Source organism: Trichoplusia ni, chromosome 17, assembly GCF_003590095.1.
Source record: "Trichoplusia ni isolate ovarian cell line Hi5 chromosome 17, tn1, whole genome shotgun sequence".
In the NCBI taxonomy this organism is placed as follows: domain Eukaryota; kingdom Metazoa; phylum Arthropoda; class Insecta; order Lepidoptera; family Noctuidae; genus Trichoplusia; species Trichoplusia ni.
This window is the reverse complement of record NC_039494.1, coordinates 6,427,532-6,449,920: the sequence shown is the minus strand read 5'-3', so window position 1 is coordinate 6,449,920 and position 22,389 is coordinate 6,427,532. Positions and strand designations below refer to the sequence as shown.

General features: G+C 38.2%; 1 protein-coding gene across 1 annotated transcript; it reads right to left on the bottom strand.

Moving 5' to 3' along the window:
- Window positions 1-14,048: 14,048 nt before the first annotated feature.
- Window positions 14,049-21,997, bottom strand: LOC113502507 (ionotropic receptor 75a-like). The gene is made up of 15 exons (XM_026884104.1): window positions 21,409-21,997; window positions 20,832-21,001; window positions 20,420-20,564; window positions 19,414-19,509; window positions 19,263-19,342; window positions 18,816-18,943; window positions 18,658-18,715; window positions 18,418-18,533; window positions 18,132-18,340; window positions 18,009-18,056; window positions 17,669-17,853; window positions 17,431-17,569; window positions 16,948-17,110; window positions 16,548-16,736; window positions 14,049-15,693 (listed from the first exon to the last, which is right to left on the bottom strand). The coding sequence occupies exons 1-15, from the start codon at window positions 21,545-21,547 to the stop codon at window positions 15,615-15,617; spliced, it is 1,944 nt and encodes a 647-aa protein (XP_026739905.1). The 5' UTR covers window positions 21,548-21,997; the 3' UTR covers window positions 14,049-15,614.
- Between the last annotated feature and the right edge of the window lie 392 nt (window positions 21,998-22,389).

Sequence of the window (22,389 nt, the reverse complement as noted above, 5' to 3'; positions counted from 1 at the left end):
ATCGAAAAGGCTTATTGTCGCTGTCCAAATTGTAAACATCTGCATTCTATGAAATGAAATCATTGAATCTGTAAGTAGGATATATCAGTCCCTTTTTGATGAGCTCGAATAAGGAAAAACTTCCTCATCCACTTTACTACCTACAGAAAAATATTGTTTGAAAGAGGCATATTTTGGAACCGTGCCTCGGATTTCGGTGAAAACCTACAGGGATGAGTTGGACGAGGATGAGTTAGAAGATATAAGTTATGATTTATATCTACAGTGCTTTTTCTACATTTTCCATTGTATCTTCGCTCCTATTAGTCGCAACGTGATGCTTTATAGCCTAAAACCTTCCTCGATGAATGATCTATTGAACACAAAAAAATTTTTCGATTTGAACCAGTAGTTATTGAGATTAGCGCGTCCAAAGAAACAAACAATCAATCAATCAAACAAACAAACTCTTCAGCTTTATAGATTACGGAATACATCACAAGGCGAACATTATTAATATTATTAGAATATATCAAAGATACAAAACTTTCAAAAAAGTTAGACAGTAAACCATGTGATGATTTTGAAAGGTTATGCCCGGACGGTGCGTCCGTCTCTCTATAGGCAGTATCTCAAAAAAGACGTATTTTATTGTCGCTGTAACATAAATAATAATGAGAATTAGGTAAAAGAAATAGTCCAAAATTGGTCGAACTTGGTGATGTATCTGTTTCTGTTCCGTCAGTTTGGCAAGTCTAACAAGAAATGGACAAGCTAGAGAAGTGTTTCTGGCCAACTGCTGGGAACGCAGCTTGTACCAAATATATTCTTTTCTCATGTTGTTTAGGAGGGAGGGCGTCCCATGGCAGTGTACCTAAGCAGCACCTCTACTATATAGCGGTCTCTGTGACGTAGCGACGTGCACTCCGCCCGCGTCACTTCTGATCATCGCCGATAAGCTTTTATATTATTTTTATTTTTTTTATGCAGAACAAGTGACAAGCGAAGAACGAGCGACATTTTATGAGTGACAAGTTTAACGATTTAAGTTTTAGCATAATTAAAAAATAACGAAAATCTAGGAAGTATTTTTCTGGATTACTGTTTTTTACGAAGACTTATTACTTCCATTGCTGTCTAAGTAAGTGAATGTTAAAACAATTTGAGATACATTTATTTATTAATTAATTTATATAAATTAATTAATTTTTAGTGCAAGGAGAACTTGAGAATAACATAAATAAGTAAAACTGAGTCCCAAAGAAACCAACGTTTTAGAAAGTTTCTTGACGGACAATGTTTTGCAATCTTTCAGCGAGTATAAGCAATGAGTTAGTCGCTGGCGCCTGTGCCTCGGGCCGCGCGGACAGTGGAGGCCAAAGGTCTCGGGCGGCTGAAGTGGGTCTCAAATTGACGTCCATCTCTCTATTAAACGCGATGCTTCGCTTTTAATACTTCACAAACGTCCTTTTATATTACTGCGGTGTAAATATGTATTTCGACTTATGTTTAAATAGCTCGTTCAAGTGCACTTTTGTTTTTATTTTATCTTTGGGACTGCTCTTTGAAGTTTGTTCATTTCAAATTGGGAGGGATCAGTTTGAGCTTTTCTTTACAGTTTGAAAGAAAAAGTATGTAGTGCAAGTTTCGGAACTACTCGTGGTTGTATGTATTATTACACTTGGTTACTTGCTATAGTGTAAAAGTTTTTATTAGTTGCAGACTATTTAGCTTCGATAACGGTCAACTGTAAAAAGTGTAGTTAAAATATGTTATTTAATTTATGACTAAGAATAATACTCATACTCCACAAATAAAACAGACCCTTAAACCAAAAAGCCAACTTGACGACAGTACATTAGCCACCCAATAAGCATTCACATCAGACATAAAATAACCATCAAGGCATTATTACAAGAGAATTTCATTCGCATTTTACAGTGTCTAACAAATATTTACACCGCCCTATAATTATATAGAACAGACGACCCGTTGTTTCCTTTCATAACCACTGGAATTCTACGCTAACCAGAAGGTAACGTGATATTTTAATAAATCTCATTCACAGAAAGTACATTGCCTGCTAAACGGTAGTACAAGTTTGATGTTCGTATGTTATGCAGCAATGGACTATGTTCAGGCGATTTAATCACTATTGCGACCAGGCCGACTGTGCCATGGTACAGGAGGACCGATTGAGACGTACAAATGTTTGGAGTGGGATTACTTTTGAATTGGAACGTGCCTACGAAGACAGTCGCGGATCGAGTTATTTGAGTTTCAATTATCGACGGTCTCAAAGCAAATACTAACCGGATTGAGTTACGATATGCACATTAGCGGGCGGTGATCTCTTATTCGGGTTCAGTTCTATAACAAATATTAAAAGTGAATTAATTGGGATCATGCTGACCGAGGATTTAGCGCAGAGACCGCGCGTCAGACTCGGGCCGCGTCGCGCGTGGTGTAAAACATGCGGCGCCGGCGATTGACGCGTCCGACGCGGATACCATTTGTGAGGTGCGCTTTTATGTATCGTTGACAGCCGGTAACTTATGGAGGGTTTATAATTCCTAGAGTAATGACAAAATATGTTAGTCAAAATTGGTTAGGTATAACTTTGTAATATACCTTCTTCAAAAACTAAAAATAAAACAAATACTGAAAAAACTATCTTTAAATTTTCTCTGGGCTCTGCGCGTTAAGCCCAGTATACTTTGTTATCGTGGTCGTACTCATCAATGTTACTGAAATGACATAAACATATTTGTATGCACTGTCGACATATGTACACTTAAATACCTAGGTCGCACTAACCGGTAGTCAACTTGTCCAAACAATAAATGTTATTTTATACTCACCTGTTGTTTACAGTGTTAGTCAATCGCTCTTAACATGCTCAGACAAAAACAAACTTTATTTTTGAAGACATAAAGTTGGAATTCGAAATCGTCAGGTGGCTCCAGTAGTCGCAATAAATAAGTCCATCTGTCTGGGTGCTTGCGCCGGAACGGTAGTGCGCGGCTCCTTAAGGTATCGCGTCACTAGTAATATATCTCAGTACTCTTGCTGCGGTCTACACTATTTGTGTTCCCACTTGCGTTTGCTCGCATGTATTTAGAAATACCTGAGACAGATTTCCACTTTGGGTAGTTTATCCTTATTTAAAAGGAATAGACATACATAAAGATGCCCAGACTTGTGAAATATGTTTTGGATCACGAGCAACTCAAATACGGCTGTCTAGATTTTCTCGTCAGTCAAAAGTGTAAATGGGTGAATTTTAACAGGTCCAATAAAATCTTCATTTCCGTGGATTTTTTATTCTTCAACTTTAGAACAAGAAAAAATAGTGTTAACTCAAGTTTTTGATCAGATATGCAGTTTTGCTTAATATCTAACAGATAGCTTAAAAAACTAACGAGATATACAAGATTGAAAATTCCGTGCCACGGCGATGAAACATGCGTCCATGGCAATGAAATGTTATTATAATAGTGTACAAGAATATTTAAATGATAAAGTTAATAATTGAAACAAAATTAAATACTATTAATTTATACGCAATAATAATAGAATATAATATGTTAAAATCCAGTAACACATGATATTATTTTTATAATATAACTATAAATAGCTACATCCCTGTCCAGTGGCGATGAAAACATAAGCCACGGAAATGAAACACGTGGCCACGGCAATGGAAGGAAACTGTTTTACAAAGCACGGCGATGATGTTTTTTTCATTCCCGTGTATTTTTTTTCATTACCATAGCAAATTTTGTCCACGGAAACCACGGCAATGAGAGCACGGCGATGAAAATCAAGGGATATAATTCAATTTACTAAAAAACTGGTTATAATTCACAGTAATGAACACTTTACAAATAAACTAAATATAAATGGCATTGTATTGAATGCTCGTGGATGTTAGACCTATCCACGGCGATGAAAGAAAAAATGTCCATTACCAAAAAAATCGAATACTTTTAATTATAGCTCGAAAACGCAGTCACGTACACACGTCGTTCCTTGTCGAGCCTTTTGACGTTACTTATATGCAACGTTTACCGCACAACGGGAGGGACGCAAAACGTTAGAATATGCAATATTCGGACATGGCGATGAAAGGTAGTTCTGGGACAAACGGTTTTTTATTAAGCATACGTTGTATTGTTTAAATATTTGAATAAATGTATTCCGAGACAATACTTTGACTATTCACGAATCAAATAAAACTAAGTTTTAATATAAATAACAATATATTTTTGATCAATGATGTATTTAATACATCAAGGTGACGTGTGGACAAACACGGCGATGAAAGATTATGTGGTTTAACTTTTTTTTTGGAAAACCTATTAATTCTATTAATAAAATATTTAGTGCTACAGATAGATTTTTATGTCATCTACCTAAAAAAAAATGTTAGAACATTATAACAATGCTTTTTAGTACCGATTTCATCGAAGCCACGCGGGTCCGGGAAATTCACCCAAATGGGAAAAATTGTAAATAGGAGAATGAATAATAGTGCCGAAGACAATTACAGCTGGGATGGATGTCCAGAGTGACAGGACGGGACCGGATGAGGAATGGAAGTATAACAGGAAATTTGGAAACAGTGGTTTTAGAAAAAAATACTATTCGAGTTGAACTGAGATTGCAAGTTACGTAAACGGATAGCCGGAACACATTTATTCACCTGCAAACCCCTAAACAAAATCTATAAACTTGATATACAGAATACGACTCATGAGGAGCGGATAAGCACACGTTATTTTCGGAAAATTCGAATCTCCTCGCACTCAACCCCAAAGCGAGCGTGAACCAAACTAATACTAATAACCAATACCGTAATAACAAGAATAACGATACTTTCAAAGCTATCTGAATTCATTTATATAGGAGATTAATTGAAGTTTTAATCTGACGTCTAAGTTTCCCGTTGCCTCCATCAGGCAGTAAAGTCGCGACTATTTATACATCGGTCGTTAAAAGCCGAGGACTATCGCGCGCCCGTCACCGGACTTTTTGTCGATACCTCCTTGTGGCAACCGATTTAGACTCGACTTTAAATTAATTGACTATATCACGTCGCAGTGGTGAGCTGAGATAAATTTTCACGATCGATCTATAAGTTTGATGACTACAGAATTATTTCCAATGGTTGGTTTTTTATCTATTCCTGAGCTTCCGCTGTCTGTCCATTCGTCTGTCATTAAAAACTCTGTTTAAACTTTCACATAAAATCAAATCAGAAATGTCTTTATTTTTCTCATCATCGGAAAATTATGGTTACATTAAAGTGTTGTATATGACATAGAGACTGGAGTCTGTTTTAGGTAAAACCTGTGTCACAGATCACCAGTATTATACACATTATATTTTGTATTTAACTACTTACAAGCAATGAAAATTAAGAAAAATAAAGAGAGCAGCGAAAAGGGAAAAGAAAAAAAACATACAATAAAAAGTTAAAATTTTCAACACATTTTTTAAAACATTAAAACAAAAAGCTGTAACGGTAGCACCTACTAAATGAATATAACCAAAATGATGTTTCTGTATTCGTAGTATCTCTCATTTTGCAAGCCACCGATCATTTGATTTGAGTCGGGGAGTGAGTGTTCGGCGTGTGTCTCGTGACGGATCACCCTCACGGCGCGGCGGCGCGGCGGCCTGTCCGTGACGCGTGCCCTCGGCTACAGTGCACGGCTGTTTACAACACAATAACCAATACCACTGTCTAAACATACTGTATCTAGTACAGAAGGCTGACTTCATTATCTAGCTCTAACATTGATGAGACCAATATGTTTCATTTGAAACTGCCTATGCCTTATGGTTTGGGATTGAATATTTCATTATTGATTGTATCGGTACGTTATCACCCCACTGATAAAAAATATCTTTGGATCAATTTCTAAAATATGCATTATGGAAAATCTTATTCGTGTTTCATATACATAATATGTACACATACACGTACGCATATACGTACTGCATTAAATACATTAACATATATGTATAGTGATGTAATAATATACCTCCAATCTAGTTCCGGTAATAATTGGCGATACAGATCCCCTTCCATATGATTCAACCGGTGCGCGGTGAAGCTAACAGATCTGCAAGTACATTAAGCTTAGTACAAAGTTAGACTCGGGAGTATATAGTTTGGTCCCGGAATACACGCTGCGCGGACATCTGAGCTGTCCATCTAGACTTGCCAACTAATTGGTGTGTTTCCATTAACCATGCCGCACCGGCGATCTTGGAAATAACAGCTCGGAAACCTGCAGCCGTGTTATTTCTATTCAGATGAATTAGACGGGCGGCGGGCTCTCGGTCGTTACGTCTAATTCTTATGATGTTGAAGCCTGTAGTGTAACAGACCAATTAAGTAGCCCTTTACGTTCGTCTTCTTGGAAATAAAACCATTGCTTGTCGTACCAAATACAATTAATTAGAGAAATACATTTATGACCGAAACAACTGTTGCTTAAGCTTAATATTAGAATATATCAATATGTTCCTTTAGGTCCAAAATGGTATATTAGAGTCTCGCCAGGGAAACGTTGAAAAACGGTACGAGAAGGCGTGAAAAATGATATTTCTAATTTAAATCATTTTTGACGCCTTTTATTTGCGTTTTACTCTGAAAAATAAAACTATTGATCTTGATACTTTTATATGTGACCTTACGATAATTCTCAGAGTAACATTCTCACACTCTTACTTTTGTCATTCTTTCTGTGAAAAAATGTTAAAAAAGACAAAAACGTAATCCCACTTTAATAGTTGCATGGATGTATGGGTACAATAACAAGATTCCAAGAATTATTGTGTAGTGCCTACTTTCTAAGAGCTGCGTAACTTTTTTTAGCCACACTGATCTTGTTAATTAGCGCTGCTGCGCTACTAAAACACGCCTTAAAACCAAATCGTCTGGTTAAAATACTCGTCAAAATGAAATATTAACGCAGTATTTTGTTGTACAGTCAAGGTTGCTGGCTGCGGGTTTTTCAATCATGCCGCCTTTTCTTTTAGAGTCTGGCCAGCGAAGGATATCCTTCGCTGGCCAGACTCTATAACTGAACTTTGTTTTGTCCAAAAACACGACTTCGAGCTTACTTTACATAAATTCCGAAATGAACTGAAAACTCCAAAACATATCCATTGGTTTTAAGTAAAACAAATCACTCCCAAGCTCCGTTCAAGCTCTTACTTACAGCATCTCCACATTAAGTTATAAGTCGATACATCACCAAGTTCAATACTTTCATAGAACAAGAAAACTTGAATGTTACCATTAGCTGTAGATATTCAGACACGGGCCGCGCCGTGTCGGCGAGTCGCCGCGGGCCCTACAAACTTAGCCGAGCTCCCGACATGAGCGGGAATATTACTCGCACCAGTCTCGCGAACTGGCTTGCGATGGTACCACCGATATTATATAACTTATCATTCAAGTATTGCTGACTTACTAACAGCTTTCATTGTGCTCTCAACTTGCATCTTTAGTAGTCACGTGTGCGGTAGTTGGCGCGGCGATGCTACGGTGGTACTGCGAGCAGTATCGGCCAGCGTGGCGCTGACACAGGCGGCGATCACCGTCAATATGACGCAATCACGATCTAAATTCAAACAGGAAATTTATTTGATTGATTGTAATAATTCTCTCCTTCAATTATTTTGACAACCGCGACCGTTTCTGACCTAGAAACTGGCAGTGAAACACAAATTTTACTTTAGTCGACGAAAAATAGATTTAGTTTATGCGGCAAAAGTCAGAATATACAGAGAATTTTTTTTAAGATAAAGATAGAGTACGAAAACCAAACATTAAAGAAAACATATTTAGGTATTATTTCAAAACAATTATTAACATAAACAAATTTGCCTCGGCGTTTACTGATGTGACTCTAAAGTACTCGTATTACTGAAATATCAAACAAAAAATGGGATAATATATTCTCAGCAGCAAATACAACCCTATAACACTTTAAACAGAACGAGTATAACGTATTCTGAATTAGAATTTGTGAATGTTTGATAAAAATATGGCGTAGACCGCAACCGCGACCGAAGTGTCAGCGCGCCGTGTCGCGCCGTGCCGCGCCGTGTCGCGTGGGGTCGCGCGGGGTCGCGCCGATAGCCGCAGCCCGCCGCGATGACACGCCGCACTCCAGCGCCCTGCAGTTGACAAACACTCGTGAATTACACCTTTATTATTGATATTTAGATTAAATATGTTTTTGATTGTTTACTATTTATTCTTTTAAGAAAATCAAGTAAAATGCGAACATTCGACTAGATTTTCTAATTAACTGTAAGGTTCTACTATGTCTTACTAGTTACTTATTACCTACATGGTCTGCGGGCTACGACCCGTAACTGGTTTGTTTACGTTTCTGATTTCGATGTGGTCCTGAAATATGTAGTTACGGCAAGATAGTGAAGGATAGCCATCTAGTTTTATCAGCGTCGTTAGCAGTTGATCAGGCTAAGTTCTAACTCGTGCCACTACACGAAATGGTGCTAATGTTGTTATGGAATCGAATCCAATTCAACGAGTACTCGATTCTGTCGCGCGTAAGTCTCCGGTGTCCATGCCGCGTGGTCGTTCAGAAAACAGATATGTTTTGGTATTACAGTAATCCGTTCTATCAAAACATAAGACAGCGTGGTTACAGACATGTGTCAAATAAGTACTCGAAATATAAACGCAATATTTATGTGTTGTGTGGTGTGAGGCGAGCGCGGGCGAGTGCTGCTGGATTACGCCGGTGTCACGCTGTGACGCGGGCCAAAGCTTGCGTGAATTCCGTTTTGTGTAATCCCACGAAATTGAAAATATGACATTGTCCTGCTTACGGATGAATCGTTGTTACAATGGGATATTTCTAAATCACAAAACCTGCAAACTAGAGATCACGATGTTCCTTGTTTTGTTACGAGACATGTTTTGTGCATGTTTACATGATGGTGGCTAGTTTTAGCAAATTTATTATTTAACTAAATACTATAAAAAATATTTAAAAGGAATTACCTTAGTAGGTTGAGTGCTTGACACAATATCTTGGGTGTTGTCTAAATATATGATTCGAGTTCATTAGAATACAAAAAGCTGGAATGTTGGTAGCTCAAATGAATGGTGAAAAAGTGTGTCATGTATTATGCAACAGCATCAGGTGTCTAAATTAAATTCGGGACTCTAGTGTTAGTCAAAAGTGGAGAAATTACCGTAACCAGTGTACGGAGGGTCATCAAATATTGAAGTAAACGCTACTCACTGGACGTTCCTGTTTCTTTATGGATAAAAAGTAACTAATATAATATGCATGCCCAGGCCAAAACTTATTTAGTCCGAAGCTGTGAGGAAATATTTTTCAGGAACAGTAGATAATTATTTTTGGCTGGTTTTTTTACTTCTAACTTAATAACCGGTTGCAGTGAGCAATAATAACCACAGCAAACCAGCGCCTGGTAGCCCTGCCCCCCTCCGGCTCCCTCGCCCCGCGCTCCTCCAGCACGCGACTGCTCAATCTTCCCACGCGCCGCGCCGCCTTTTTCATTTCGTCTCGAATTTATATAAACGTTATCGTAAAATTATGCCCGCACTTTATTATGTCCCAAACAAACGCTCAGACATTTTTCTTTGTAATCAACAGCACAATTAAATGTAAAGCTAGCTTGATAACATTATACCTGGTTTTATTTGTAGATCGACGATAGTCGCTGTGAGGGTTAACGTACAATTAATAGCAGATATTTGTGTAGCGACGCGGGTGCTGGAGACTGTATTGATCGCGTTTAATTAATATGTACAGCTTATATGTAGCCTCAGGTTAAAACTTTTATCTGTAATAGATGGTACCTTTGTTAAGTCTAACACCAGCCTACAGACATATCAAACCACTTTCCGAATGAGGCCTGCCGTGACAGAAGACAAGAGGCAAAAAAGTCGTAAAAGCGGTGGTCGGCTCTTTGGTTTATTAGCAAATCGAATACTTGTTGAAAACATAAGGTTTGCTCATTAACAAAAGTTGTACTAATATTGTTTTGTATTTAACATTCCTTGAATATCTGAGTGATTTTTTGTCTTTATGCTTAGAGGAAGCTCTGATGTTTGACTTTACGCGTAACTTACTATAGAGATGCAGTCGACCAAAGATAATGATGATTTCTGTATACGTAGCAACATATATTCTAGTTGCGGCTGGTTTTGCAACTTAAGCGGATTTATTGTCAAACGCAGCTGCCTATTGATATGCAACAATTACTCGGCGTAATCACACATAATTGGATGATTAAATTCCATTCTGTTGAGAGATACGTCGGCCTGTTCGATGGTTTTACGTCATTTATATCGGAAATTCGGTGCTAGTGGCGGTAGCTTCCATATTTTGTCGGTTTAGAATTTCCTGAATACGAAATGTATATCAAAACAATGGAGAATTAGTAATACGAAAAGCAAACTGAAATATATCTACGTTCCTGCTCACGTCAGTTGTATTTCTAAAACTCTCGGCCAATTCAATTTTACCAAACTTGACCTGCGTAAGGAAAGTATTTGTGAAAGGAAAGCATCCACGCATACTTGTTTTGAGTTTGGGTGTCTTGTTTGTACTAATGTGGGTTAAAATGTCTTGAGTGAATTTGTTAAATAAATCTAGTGCTTTCAAATTTGGTAAACCATAGATATTGTTGAAGTAGGTATTACTTAGGGCTGTGGATGTGGTGTCGCCAAACGTCTCTATTAGATAATATTAATATTATAAACGCGAAACTTTGAATGTACGGAAGTCCTCTTTCACGCAAAAATCACTGAACGGATTTAGACAAAACTTTGTACACGGATAACCAGGATTAAAACATAGGATTTTGATTCCGATCTTATGTTGCCGTCTGATCATTGTCGATTTACAGCGTTTACATTTATTATTTTTGTTATTGAGTAAATTGGCATTAGGTTCGTAGCAGACTCGAATTTCGTAGCATATTAAAATGAGACCCTCGTAGCAAATGTGATATTTTTTTATAAATTAGCTTCTTATCGGAATTAGTTTCTAGTTTTCTAATTAATAAGGAAAAGAAGTATTAAGAAAAATATTTAAGTCAAAAAATAGCTTAAGTACCAAATCCAGTCATTTCTAAATCAACGCTTAATTTTTTATGAAAAAATGTATCTTAACTATGTCTAATAAAGTAATTAGTTTTATATGTTAGAGTTTTTGTTCACATAATTAGATTTTCATAAGTAGGAACACGTTTTCCGCGACGTCAGCCGTCTCAATAATAACGTAATGGATGTGAGGAGGCCCACAATATGTGGCGGAGCTCCCTCGATACACTACAGCTTAATAGTACTTAACATTATTAATTCTTTATCCTATCAAGCATAACAGTCCCTTTCAGAATCGTATCTTTGAGATTAATGTTTGGCCAAAAAGTATTGAAAAAACATCTTTATAAAGCAAGTATCTGATGATTAAATTGATAACGTGGTGTTTTTTGTGTGAGAGATTGGCCCAAACAAGTCTTATCTGACAAAGCCCTTTCGGGCTCGTGGACGGCTTAGAAATGAACCCTTTAGAGATAGATCAATGCGCAGACGTCTCGGCGCAACTTACAAGATCAATTTTTTTTTACTTGTTCATGAGTTATGCACAAATATTCTATATCATCCCTGTCTTTCTGGTCGATTCTACATAAACCGATTCAAAATTTTTGTTTAATTTACCTTGATGTCTCATGTTTCTTATTTACTTATGCAGGTTGAGATAAGAATGAAGAAAGAAACAGTACTTATGTGTTTAGTAGTCAACGTTGCTCATGTTCTTTTTTCACAATTTTATCTTTCCACTATTGCTGTATTGTGCGGCAAGTCTAATAGAGTGTAAGTTTGATATTGTGATGGAGACAGCTACTGACGTATCCCCGCTCACCGTTTCCCGCTCCCCGCTCTTGGCTCGCGTCACGCGTGACAGACATCAGATACGCGGCTCTCGAGTGTAACTCGTACAAAGTGAAAATCCGCCGCCGCAGCAAGTTTTAATGTTGCGCTCACGACCGCGAACCGTTTGATTTATAACCCCATAAGTGGTTTTATTTACTTTGTTCTATTATCATAATGCTGTCCCGCAGTCGCGGGTTCAAACTTGTTTGTTTGGTCAGACTTGTGCGGTTCGGATGCGAGCGAGCCATCAGCGGGGGCTTGCGAGATTTGTGCTGCTACCGATCTATTTTGAATGCTGTTCCTTGTGTTGCGCAGGTGTACTTGATTTTGCAACATAAAACTTATTCAATTAACTAAACAAAGAAATCTTGAAAAATCATTACTTTTTATGCTTTTTATCTTTATTTTTACAGCCGTATTATAGGGGCCGAGTATTTGTCGTCACTAGTAAATAACCGTGAGCCGGTCGTCCGAGGAGTCCGGTAAATCGCTTTAAATATCCATTACTCACGGACATGCATTTTATAACGGCTCGGCATAAAAAATGTTATTGACGTCATAAAGCGATAGTCAATATTGAGTCCGGCGCCAGTCGCCCGGTGTCCGGCGGAGCGCCCGGCCCGGCCCGGCGCGGCCCGGCACGGCCCGGGACGGTGGAATGTTACGATTTATCGGCTGTTCTCGTCAATCCGTGTTGAGAACTTTAGATGGAAGTAAAATCGCATTTTTCTTTTTATAGTGGTGCAGTCTGCTACCTCCTGTGTTCTTTGGGGATTAACTAAAGACAGGTTTGTGTACTTTTTACTGGATGCCGTTTGATGTTTTGTCCTTCCGAACGATCAAATGTCGGTGCTATAAAAGATTTACAAGAAATGGGCCGTCCTCAGAATGCTTAGAATTTATTAAATATAATTGAATCTCTATATAAATGCATAATATATTTATCTACACTCATTAAAAAGATACTAGATTATAGATGCAACTACATTTATCACGGATTGTGGAGTCTTTGTGTTCTAAACTTAAAAAAATGGTTTTTAAACGAAGATAAAAGCTTAACGTCAAAAAATGCACAAAATTCTAAATTCAAAAGACGTTGCATATTCTAAGTAGGTTGCATTATTTGAACGCAAATTGAGTTTGTTTTGTCAGCGACACTGTAGTGTGTTCTCGTATAATGCGTCGGAGCGGAGCGGGGCAGAGCGGGGCGGAGCGGGGCGGAGCGAGGTGGAGTTAGGTGCAGGAAGATCTTGCTTTCATAGTTAGGAGAAGGTAGGAGTGCCGTTAAAGTTAATGTGATGATTTTAAAGCTGGTGTAAAAAAGTATAAATGTGATAGCATTCCTTACTAGGTATGAGTGAATTGAAATTTGTTAATTGTCATCAAATGGGTTGCAGTCATAGATAAATAAATAATAAATAAATAAATGCGGACAACATCACATACATTGTTCTGAACCCAAAGTAAGTTGCTGCAGCACTTGTGTTATGGAATTCAGATACAACGAAGGAACCACAAACACCCAGACCCGAGACAATGTAGAAATGTTAATTTTTACATTGACCCGACCGGGGATCGAACCCGGGACCTGAAACCCGAAACCGGTGCGTACGCCACTCGACCACGGAGGTCGTCGCTAATATATATCAGATAGATCAATGAAGGCTACGTTAAAATTCTAACGCCATTATTTATTTTGTTTGAGGGCCTGTATTTCGCTCACATGTTCGTAATTTATTGTAAACCGAACAAAATGTAAATCAAGCAAAGATACCGTGTTCGAATGGGCTAATTAAATTCGTGCCAAAATTAAAACCAAATTCATGGAATATAGCAATCAAAATCTTATGAGCGAAGCAAGAACGCGTCTCATAATTTCGGCGGCAATCCATTTCCAATTAGCAGCGGATCAACAACGGGCACATTTCAATATGTGCTTCCATTACTCGTACCTATCCAAACTGAACGCTTGCTAATTCCCGGGAACATTCTTACAGGCAAAGCTTCATCAAGATGTCTGGAAATAATTAGAATTTTGTAGGAAGAGGGGAATGAGCTTATAAATGATTTTAATGTGGTTATTGATCCATCAAATATTTTTTAATGTTCGACTAATAATATATGTTTACATTGATTATATATGTATGTGTATTTTGGGTTTTTTGTAGTAGTCAATTGACTGTGGTTGTTCAGTCAGCTTAATCGTCAATCATCTTTTACTTGCTACCGTAATGAAGTCTCAGCTAAAACGTTTTGTCTATATTATTAAGTTATAATCATGCCATTTGTAACAGCACAAAGAAACAGAAGTTTTAATTTAAAGTACCTGCAATAAAACACAGCAAACAGCCAGGCGGAGGGCCACAAGTAATACATTTTTTGACTTAGTGCTAAATTGCACTGTCTGAATACTAACAACATATGAAGGAACAATAAAAAGCGTCGTTTTCCACGTTTGTGTACCCCACATGAATGAGTGTAATTTCATTTTGGGTTCAACACGAGCTAAATTGAACTCTATGCTTGTGTAATAAAGACGTTATGGAGTGTATTAGTGTGTTTTTTGTAACAGTCTCGCCAGTTAAGTAATATAATATCCGAGTGACATTTTCCATTTGTATGCAAATGCAGGCGACGAGGACGCGACGAGTGCGCGACGACGACGCGACGACGACGCGGAATGGATACGTCTTAAGTAATGGCTTTATTAAAATTATTCTTATTCATATTTGTTTGTTTGAAGAGTTACGGTGAGAGCAGAACTTTAAGAAACTTCCGCGAGAACGTCCTTAGTTTGTAGACGACGCGAACGGGGCGGTGATAAGTTGTCTCCACAGTCGTGCAGGTGAACATCTGTTCACATTACCTGCCTTCATATTAGAGCTCTTTACGTAAATATTCTGAAAACTTTTTACAAATATTGGAGTTTGCTTTCTTATTATACACATCTTCGCGTCCTTAGGTTTTTACGAAAGGTACAAAACAAACAAATTATACTACTGTGTGGCAGGGAGTGTAGAAAACCATTGTTATTAAAATTATCGGTAGAGATAATGCTTGCAAGTTTTTTGATATTAATAACTTATTTACATTGTTTTAAACTAGACTTGCTTCCTGAAACATTATGAAGGTGATGCCAGTGCAATGCGAATTGAATCTCGCGTTCGGGGAGTAAACAGGAATTGATGACATCATCATTTACAACGACGCGATTTAGATAGGCGAGGGACGCGCCTCCATTACTCAGAGCACAGAGTACGTGCGAACAGCTATACAACGAGATATAGTTCACAAGATGGTTAATCCCACGGCTGCATCTGCAAACACTGTAAAAATTAGGTTAAGAAATAAACTTTCAAAAAATATTTAAAATGTTCAACATTTGTAGTGTAACTTTAATTTTACAAAAGGAACATTTCTTAGTTTACATTTCACTACGTAAAAAAAATTGATGTGTTACACACATAACAAAAAATAATTTATAATAACGAATAATTTTAGTTTATTTATTTATTTAATACTTATGCAATGAAACGATTTAACAAAGTGACTCTACTGTGCAGAATTTTCTGTGGCGCTCCTTAACGGCACGTCAAACATCAACTCCAATTGTTTTTTTCCATTCGTCAATGTGTAGTGTCTGTGTAGGTGTCTCTGTAATGCGCCGCGATCAGGGCTCGATCACGGGTGACGTCACTTTTTGCACCATATCACTGCCCACTGCTTCATCCCGCTTTTTCAACTGGACCCTGTAATGACGTTATTTAAACATTCTGCAAAAAGGCGAAGTTGAAGACAAGAAAATAAAACTCCTTCATTTTGGATGTATGTTCTCAACCTCTTTTTGTGGATACCTTAAAGGTAATTTACGATAGTAGTTCAAGATTGTCATCTAAGTCAAAGTCAAATAATTTATTTCAGTTAGACCAGTATATGGCACTTTTGAACGTCAAAACAATAATTTATACATGAACAATATTAAAAACTAGTGCCAGTCTAGCGGTCAGTCTCCTATTGAAGCTGCCGCCAGGTTGGTCTAGCTCAATTGTATGCTGTAATTATCACTCCACATAGAATACGTCATTACGTAGCAAATGTATAGAAACCACATGTCACGTAAATTCTATTCAAAAAGAGTAGAATACAGTCGCGAGTCGCTTAGTTTTGGTGAGATTTGGCTGACTGCCAGGAAAAAACAGCGTCCAGGATTGCGAATAAACGGAGAGTACGGAAATAGTAGCAAGTTGTAAGTTAAAGTGACTGTCTGAGATGTGGTCATCTCTGTCGTTTGAGAAATAAATTCGACGTTCAGTGTGCAATTGTGCACGTAAATAGAAACGAAACATTTTCAGCTACTGTTTGCTTAACTTGCATTAAAAATATGGAAATTATATCAATAGTTCAAAAACTTATTTGAACAAGTTATGACCACAATTAACTGTTTTCTTAGGAAGCTGAATAATGGACGAGTCAAATTGCTGCTGTATTTTTACGTTCAAAAAATGGTACATCCAAGTTTAATTTGATAAGTATAATGAAAATTTGATTGTTTATTTATCGTGTTGTGTCAAATACCTATTAAGTAGAGTGTTTTGTTACCTACCTCCACCACAGCAGCTCAAAAGCCAGTATAATCCAGGAGAGCACAGCTATGAGTATCATAATGACGAAAGCGGGCGCGGCCTGTCCCAGCGCGAGGGCCCGCGGGCGCGCGCCCGAGCACGCCGGCATCGTGCCCGCGAACCGGGCGCGGATCGCCTTCACGTGGCCCCGCTCCAGCAGCCGTAACAGACTGGAACAGAATGAGTAGGTAACGGGATCTATTAAGAGTTACTTCTTTATGAGGCAACCGAACCTGTGGTCCAAGACACTTCACATCAATACCATCTTGTACTATTTAAGGCATTCATAATATTATTATGTTACTAAAACATTAACCTATCTTATTATACACAAAGGTCTATCATCATTATCTAATATGCTGCACTTTATGCGAGCTTCACCTCCAGTCGAAGAACTCCTTATAGGGGCTCCGTTTCTGCGCCATGATGTAGACGTGCGCCGGCAGCATCATCTGCAGGGCTCCGAGGTTGCACAGCTCCTCGTCCTCGTAGGTCTTCGAGATCACTTGGCTTGCAGTGTACGGCTCAGTGTGGAAGGCATATTCTGCAACCATTCAAAGTGCCATCTCATCTGGATATGATTTATGTGATCCACGAATGCTCATCTTGAGTCTTGGTGTCTTTGTGCATGTGACTGTTTGTGAAACCCCCCGTACCATAAGGATTAAGTTTCTTAACGCGGGAGTCGTTTTTTTGTAAAGAAAAAAAATAGAAAAAAATGAAATGTTCACAAACATTCTATGATGACCTAAACTAAACTAGGTACGGTATGACATAATGGAAATGATTGAGGATTCCAAGCTTAATAAATATTTTACAATTAATTTATCAAATTAACATAAGTATAAAATAAATCAGACATACTTCCGGTCCTCACCAGCTCGATGCCTGTGTTGACTGTCTGCAGTACCGATGCTGAACGCTTAGCGTTTGTTACTTTCTTCTCTCTTAGTTCATCTTCTTTCACGTTCTTGAAACCACTGTAGTAAAAGAAACCTGGATTCTAAAACAAAAAATTTGATTAATTTCTAAATGTGAATTTAAGATTCAAACCGACTCCATTAAAACTGAGCTGTAACACACGATAGTTATATTTTATTACATCGAGCCATCCGCGTGTGTACCCGATATCTTCGAAGACCAGCTCGAAGTCGCTGTTGATGAGGCCGTCCAGGTTAGCGATGGAGGGGGCGGCGGCGTTCAGCAGCCACGAGACTACGCTGCTGGTGTAGTAGTTGTACAGTAGCATGCTCGTCAGCCCGATCACCAGGAGCGTCACCCGCCGACCTACATCAACGAAATGAGACCTGGACATTTGACACAAATTAAACTTTGAATTATTTCTCAACAGCTGATATTTCGTGAAATCATTTTGTAATAACCACGGCTCCAACTGCATCTTCTTAAAAGGCAAGATTAAATACACTATTTATGTTGGTTACCTTGACTTGAAAACGTGTCTTCTACCATTTGGACACCATCTTCATAACCTGAAGGTAAAAAGTAAAAGATGAGATAAACTCGTATCTTGCTTTTCTAATAGTCACAATTGATGTGTGAAGTACCTTGCTGGCACACAGCAGCAAATACGCTGAAAAAAGCGTACAAGCCAGGCTTGGGTCGGCTCTCCATCATAGCGGCCACTACCAGCACCAGAGTGCAGGCGATGCCGGCGACCAGCGCGCAGCACCACACGCCGGCAGACATCGGCGTCAGGAACCGATTTTCGTACTGACCCACTCCCGTTTCTGGCACTAGATAGTAGAACTTGGTCCTACGTCCAATTTTTCAAAGTTTACTAACTTGCCTATTTGTTCGATTTTTTACCAGAATTTATTGATACACACTTACTGTAGGTTGGTGGTGGGCGGGTGGTAGATGTCGACCCAGTCGAGCCACTTGGGGAATATCCTGGCACAGGTGCTGGAGAGGTCCTGCTCCTCCCAAAACAAAGCGTTCGTGACAGCCTGGCAAATAATTCCACAAAGATATTTTAGAATAAAAGGAATGTGATTTCTTTGGATTGATACTGCATTTTGCTGCTTTCCAGGCAGGTACTTGTTCATATAAGTCGTATTCTAAAGGACTTACCAATGTCGAGTTCCTTTTTGGCGATCCAATCCATCGTCCTGCGATGCTATAGTTAAATCTGTAAACTTGGGAATTTTAATAGACACGCATTTTATTTTTAGTATTATAATTAAGATTATGAACAACTGCTATAGCTCAAAATGCCCAGGTTTTATGACCTGAAGTTGTGCTGCTCCTTGATAGTGTTGAGCATCTGTGAGGTGATCTTGGTCATTGCGGCCACGCCCTCCGTATACGCCATGTCTGACAACATCTCTGGGAAGAATACCTCGGGCTGATCCACAATCTGTACAAGAGTTAACATCAAGAGAGTAATGTCAGTAACAAAAGTAGACGTGTAATTGTATATTCTTAACATAACAAGGCTTCTGTATACTTTCCAATACTACTTATAATTTTGACTGTGCAGTAAAGTGGCTTTATGCACTTTATAGTTAGATGTATAAACAATAGCTAAAAGCTAACTAGAGACGTTTTCTAACCTAACCTAACCAAGTTGTCCCAATAGTATTTCTATTTAGTTGTCTAACTACTTTTCGCTAGATAACAGATGTCTACGTAGGCGGAGACGCGATCTCTGGCTAGTATATTTCAAGAATACTTGCAACAGATATCGCGCGGAGAGTCAAGTTGTTAAAATCCCATCGACGGTAGTACTTGTAGCCCGTAGCTAGCATTTCTAGACCTGGAACCAAATACATTGCTTTTATTTAACACAAATTCTATCATATATTTAGTTACAATAACAGTGTCTACCTTTCTTTGGTTCCCATGTACCCAGTAGTGACTTTTCCAGGCTATTTCCTTGTATTTTCCCAAAATTAAACACGTCTTGAAAAACGTAACGGCCCTCTGAAAATACCCATGAAATAAATCGAGTTAGTTTAAAAAATATTAATTGGTTTACCGTGTTCGACTTCCGTTTAATTGGAAAGTAGCTCTGAGTAGCAACCGCTATCATTTCATATGAAAAAGCATAGCCTATGAAGTGGGGGCCGCCAGAAAATTAATCATTGAAAGTTAACATAAACATGAAAATCTGAGAAAAAAATCGGAATAGGTAGTAGAGCACTAAAACCTTTACGTTGTTTTTCTGGAAATTATGGTACGGAGACTGAAAACAATAATCTGACTGACGTATTTTTATGACTTCAGTAATATTCCAATTATGTTTCCAGAGCTAGTCTTAAAGACAACAAAATGTTATGATAATGACAGCTGTAAATGAGAACGAAGCGATAATTCGAGCGAAAACGATGCCGCGCTGCGAACATCAAGTAATGTACTTTTATTTTCTTTAAGACAGTAGCTGTAATTTTATGATTGGCTACATTAACATTAACCTGAGTAGTTTTTCTTTACCAATCAACTTAAACCGCAAAACAAGAAAAGTCAACTCGATTTACAGGTTCTACTATTTCAGTGTCCGGAAATGTTTTTTTTACATACTTCTAAACCATAAAACAATATTATCAAGTAGGCTAAAGGATAAAAGTCCACCTCCAACTCATATTAGAAACGCGAAAGTTTGTCCGTATGTCTGTATGTATGGATGTTCCTTCCTCTTTCACGCAATAACCATGCAATTGATTTAGACAAAACTTGGTATACAGTTTATAACCAGGAATAATACATATGATTGTTTTTATCCCGATTTCATGTTCCCGTTTGATCATTTTCGATTTGTAGCGGGTGGGCCCACGTACAACAGCTAGTCTAGAATAATTGAGAACTTCTTGGGTGTAGTTATGTTACTTACGACTTTGAAATAGTACAACGATGTCGGCATCCACACTCAGGTTGAGGGATCCGAACGTGTCATCAATGTATGCCGTGCTGTCATCAGGATGTTTGTCAGTCAGCACCAGCCACGGGTGCGTCGCATCGAACAGCTTGCTGCTTGAGGCCTGACAGTAATCAGTAAGCCTCTGTATACTCACTTTTTTAAATATTTTTTTTCCTTTCAACTATCGAAAAGTATTTTGAAGGCTATTTTGAAGGCAATTGTGATGTTACTGGTTATGATTTAGGTGTAACAAAGTTATTCTTAAACTTATAATATTCTTTCCTAATTTCACTAAGCCCGTGGCCAGAAAGTTGGAATCTCGTACGATTAGGCTAATTAACAGATAAGAATAGAGACGGTAATGTATGAAGGTAATTGGTGAATTCACCTGAGAGAGGATGCGTGTCGTGACGTCACAGCCGGCGTCGAGCAGCGCTCCCACGGGCGCCGTGCGCTGGAGCATGAGCCGCTCCAGATCAATATTCATGTGCTCGTCAATACGCTTCACGGAGATGCGGACGTTCTGCTCCCTTAACTTGTGTGCCACGACTATGCTGGCTGATGTGGTATATACCAGAAAATGTAGTTAAGCCTTAGCACTCAGCAAGTTTTTGGCATAAACTAAGTATCGAACAAAAAGTCGACTACGTTCTATTAAATAATAGTAACAGAATTTTTATGAAAAATTCGTGAGTCGGATCACGAGATTGTCTGTAATTATGATAATGTTTAATTTAAAATATTTTTTGTGTAATAATAATTTATTAATCTAAATTAATCGTCATCAATGTTAATGTATTTTATTTAAAAATAATTTTTAATAACAATGAGAACCATTATGTGAATGGTGTGTATACAATTCACATGATGTATTTAAGTGACATATTTACTCTGTGATCTGATAGGGATTTACGGTTTGGACTCGAGTTACTTATATTATTTATTAATACAGAACTATTACTTACAATGCCGACTCCCGCATGTCAAATAACAAACGTATGTCAAATGCTTATGTGCTATGTAATCAGTCGTAACTTTGATGACATCAAGCTCTTCAGCTGATATCAAATATACGCAGCTCAGTAGAATTGCAAGCAACGTCATGTTGTCTATCAACTAGCGTAGTGTGGTGATGTGAGCGGACAGTAGGCTGTAAGCGGTCGTGTCGGTCTAAACACATTTAACCCCTGAAACAGACAAATAAAAGGAAGTGCCATAAAGCTAAGCACAGGTGCGACTTACCTGACGACCACTACTTCTATTGTCATTCTGCTGACAATATAAAGGCGGATTTGGAACCAGTTACAGTTTTTATATTTTTCTACCTACCTCCGTTTTAACATACTATTTGACAGACGACGATCCTGGTCAATTGCGATTTCGACTCGCGACACTAAGGGTTCAGTACAGACATTTCAGGCAAAATGGGAAGGGTAACTAAGAAATTTGAAGGCTACCAACAAATGATGCAATTCTATGCCCGTAATATGTAACTGTTGCTTAACATCGATCTTTATTTTAATGATTGTAGTTACAACGATTACAGATATACAATTATCTGTGAAAGTATAAACTGTCAAGCTACCCGTTTCATGAGGTAAAGCATGGTGATAAACGGACAGACGATGCTGCCTCAGTAATTCCGTTAAGGATTCCGTTTTTACCGTTTTGGTTTGAAACCCCTGAAAGCGACAATAATCAAGCAGTGGAGTCCTACTTCAGTGAAGGGGCACTTTCAGCTTCAGTATAATATAATCTATGGTCTAAACTGTCAGTCATAATCTTGATTGACAGCTAAAACGTATCTAATTTGTTGTGCTATTTACCTCAAATGACTGCAGTCTTGCAATTTTCTTATGAATTATGGGTCATTATATTAATGGCTTTTAAATGTCCAGGCGTTTAGCAAAAAAAACATTAAAATACCTTAACATATCTGCGTATTT

What these genes read in the sequence shown, in the direction of transcription:
- LOC113502507 (XM_026884104.1), bottom strand. Translation starts at nt 21,547, where the DNA reads ATGACGTTGCTTGCAATTCTACTGAGCTGCGTATATTTGATATCAGCT. An exon ending in CAAAAAGGAACTCGACATTG is followed by an intron (nt 18,534 to 18,657) that starts GTAAGTCCTTTA and finishes ATTATTTGCCAG; the next exon opens with GCTGTCACGAACGCTTTGTT. An exon ending in AAGGAGTTCTTCGACTGGAG is followed by an intron (nt 16,737 to 16,947) that starts GTGAAGCTCGCA and finishes ATTCTGTTCCAG; the next exon opens with TCTGTTACGGCTGCTGGAGC.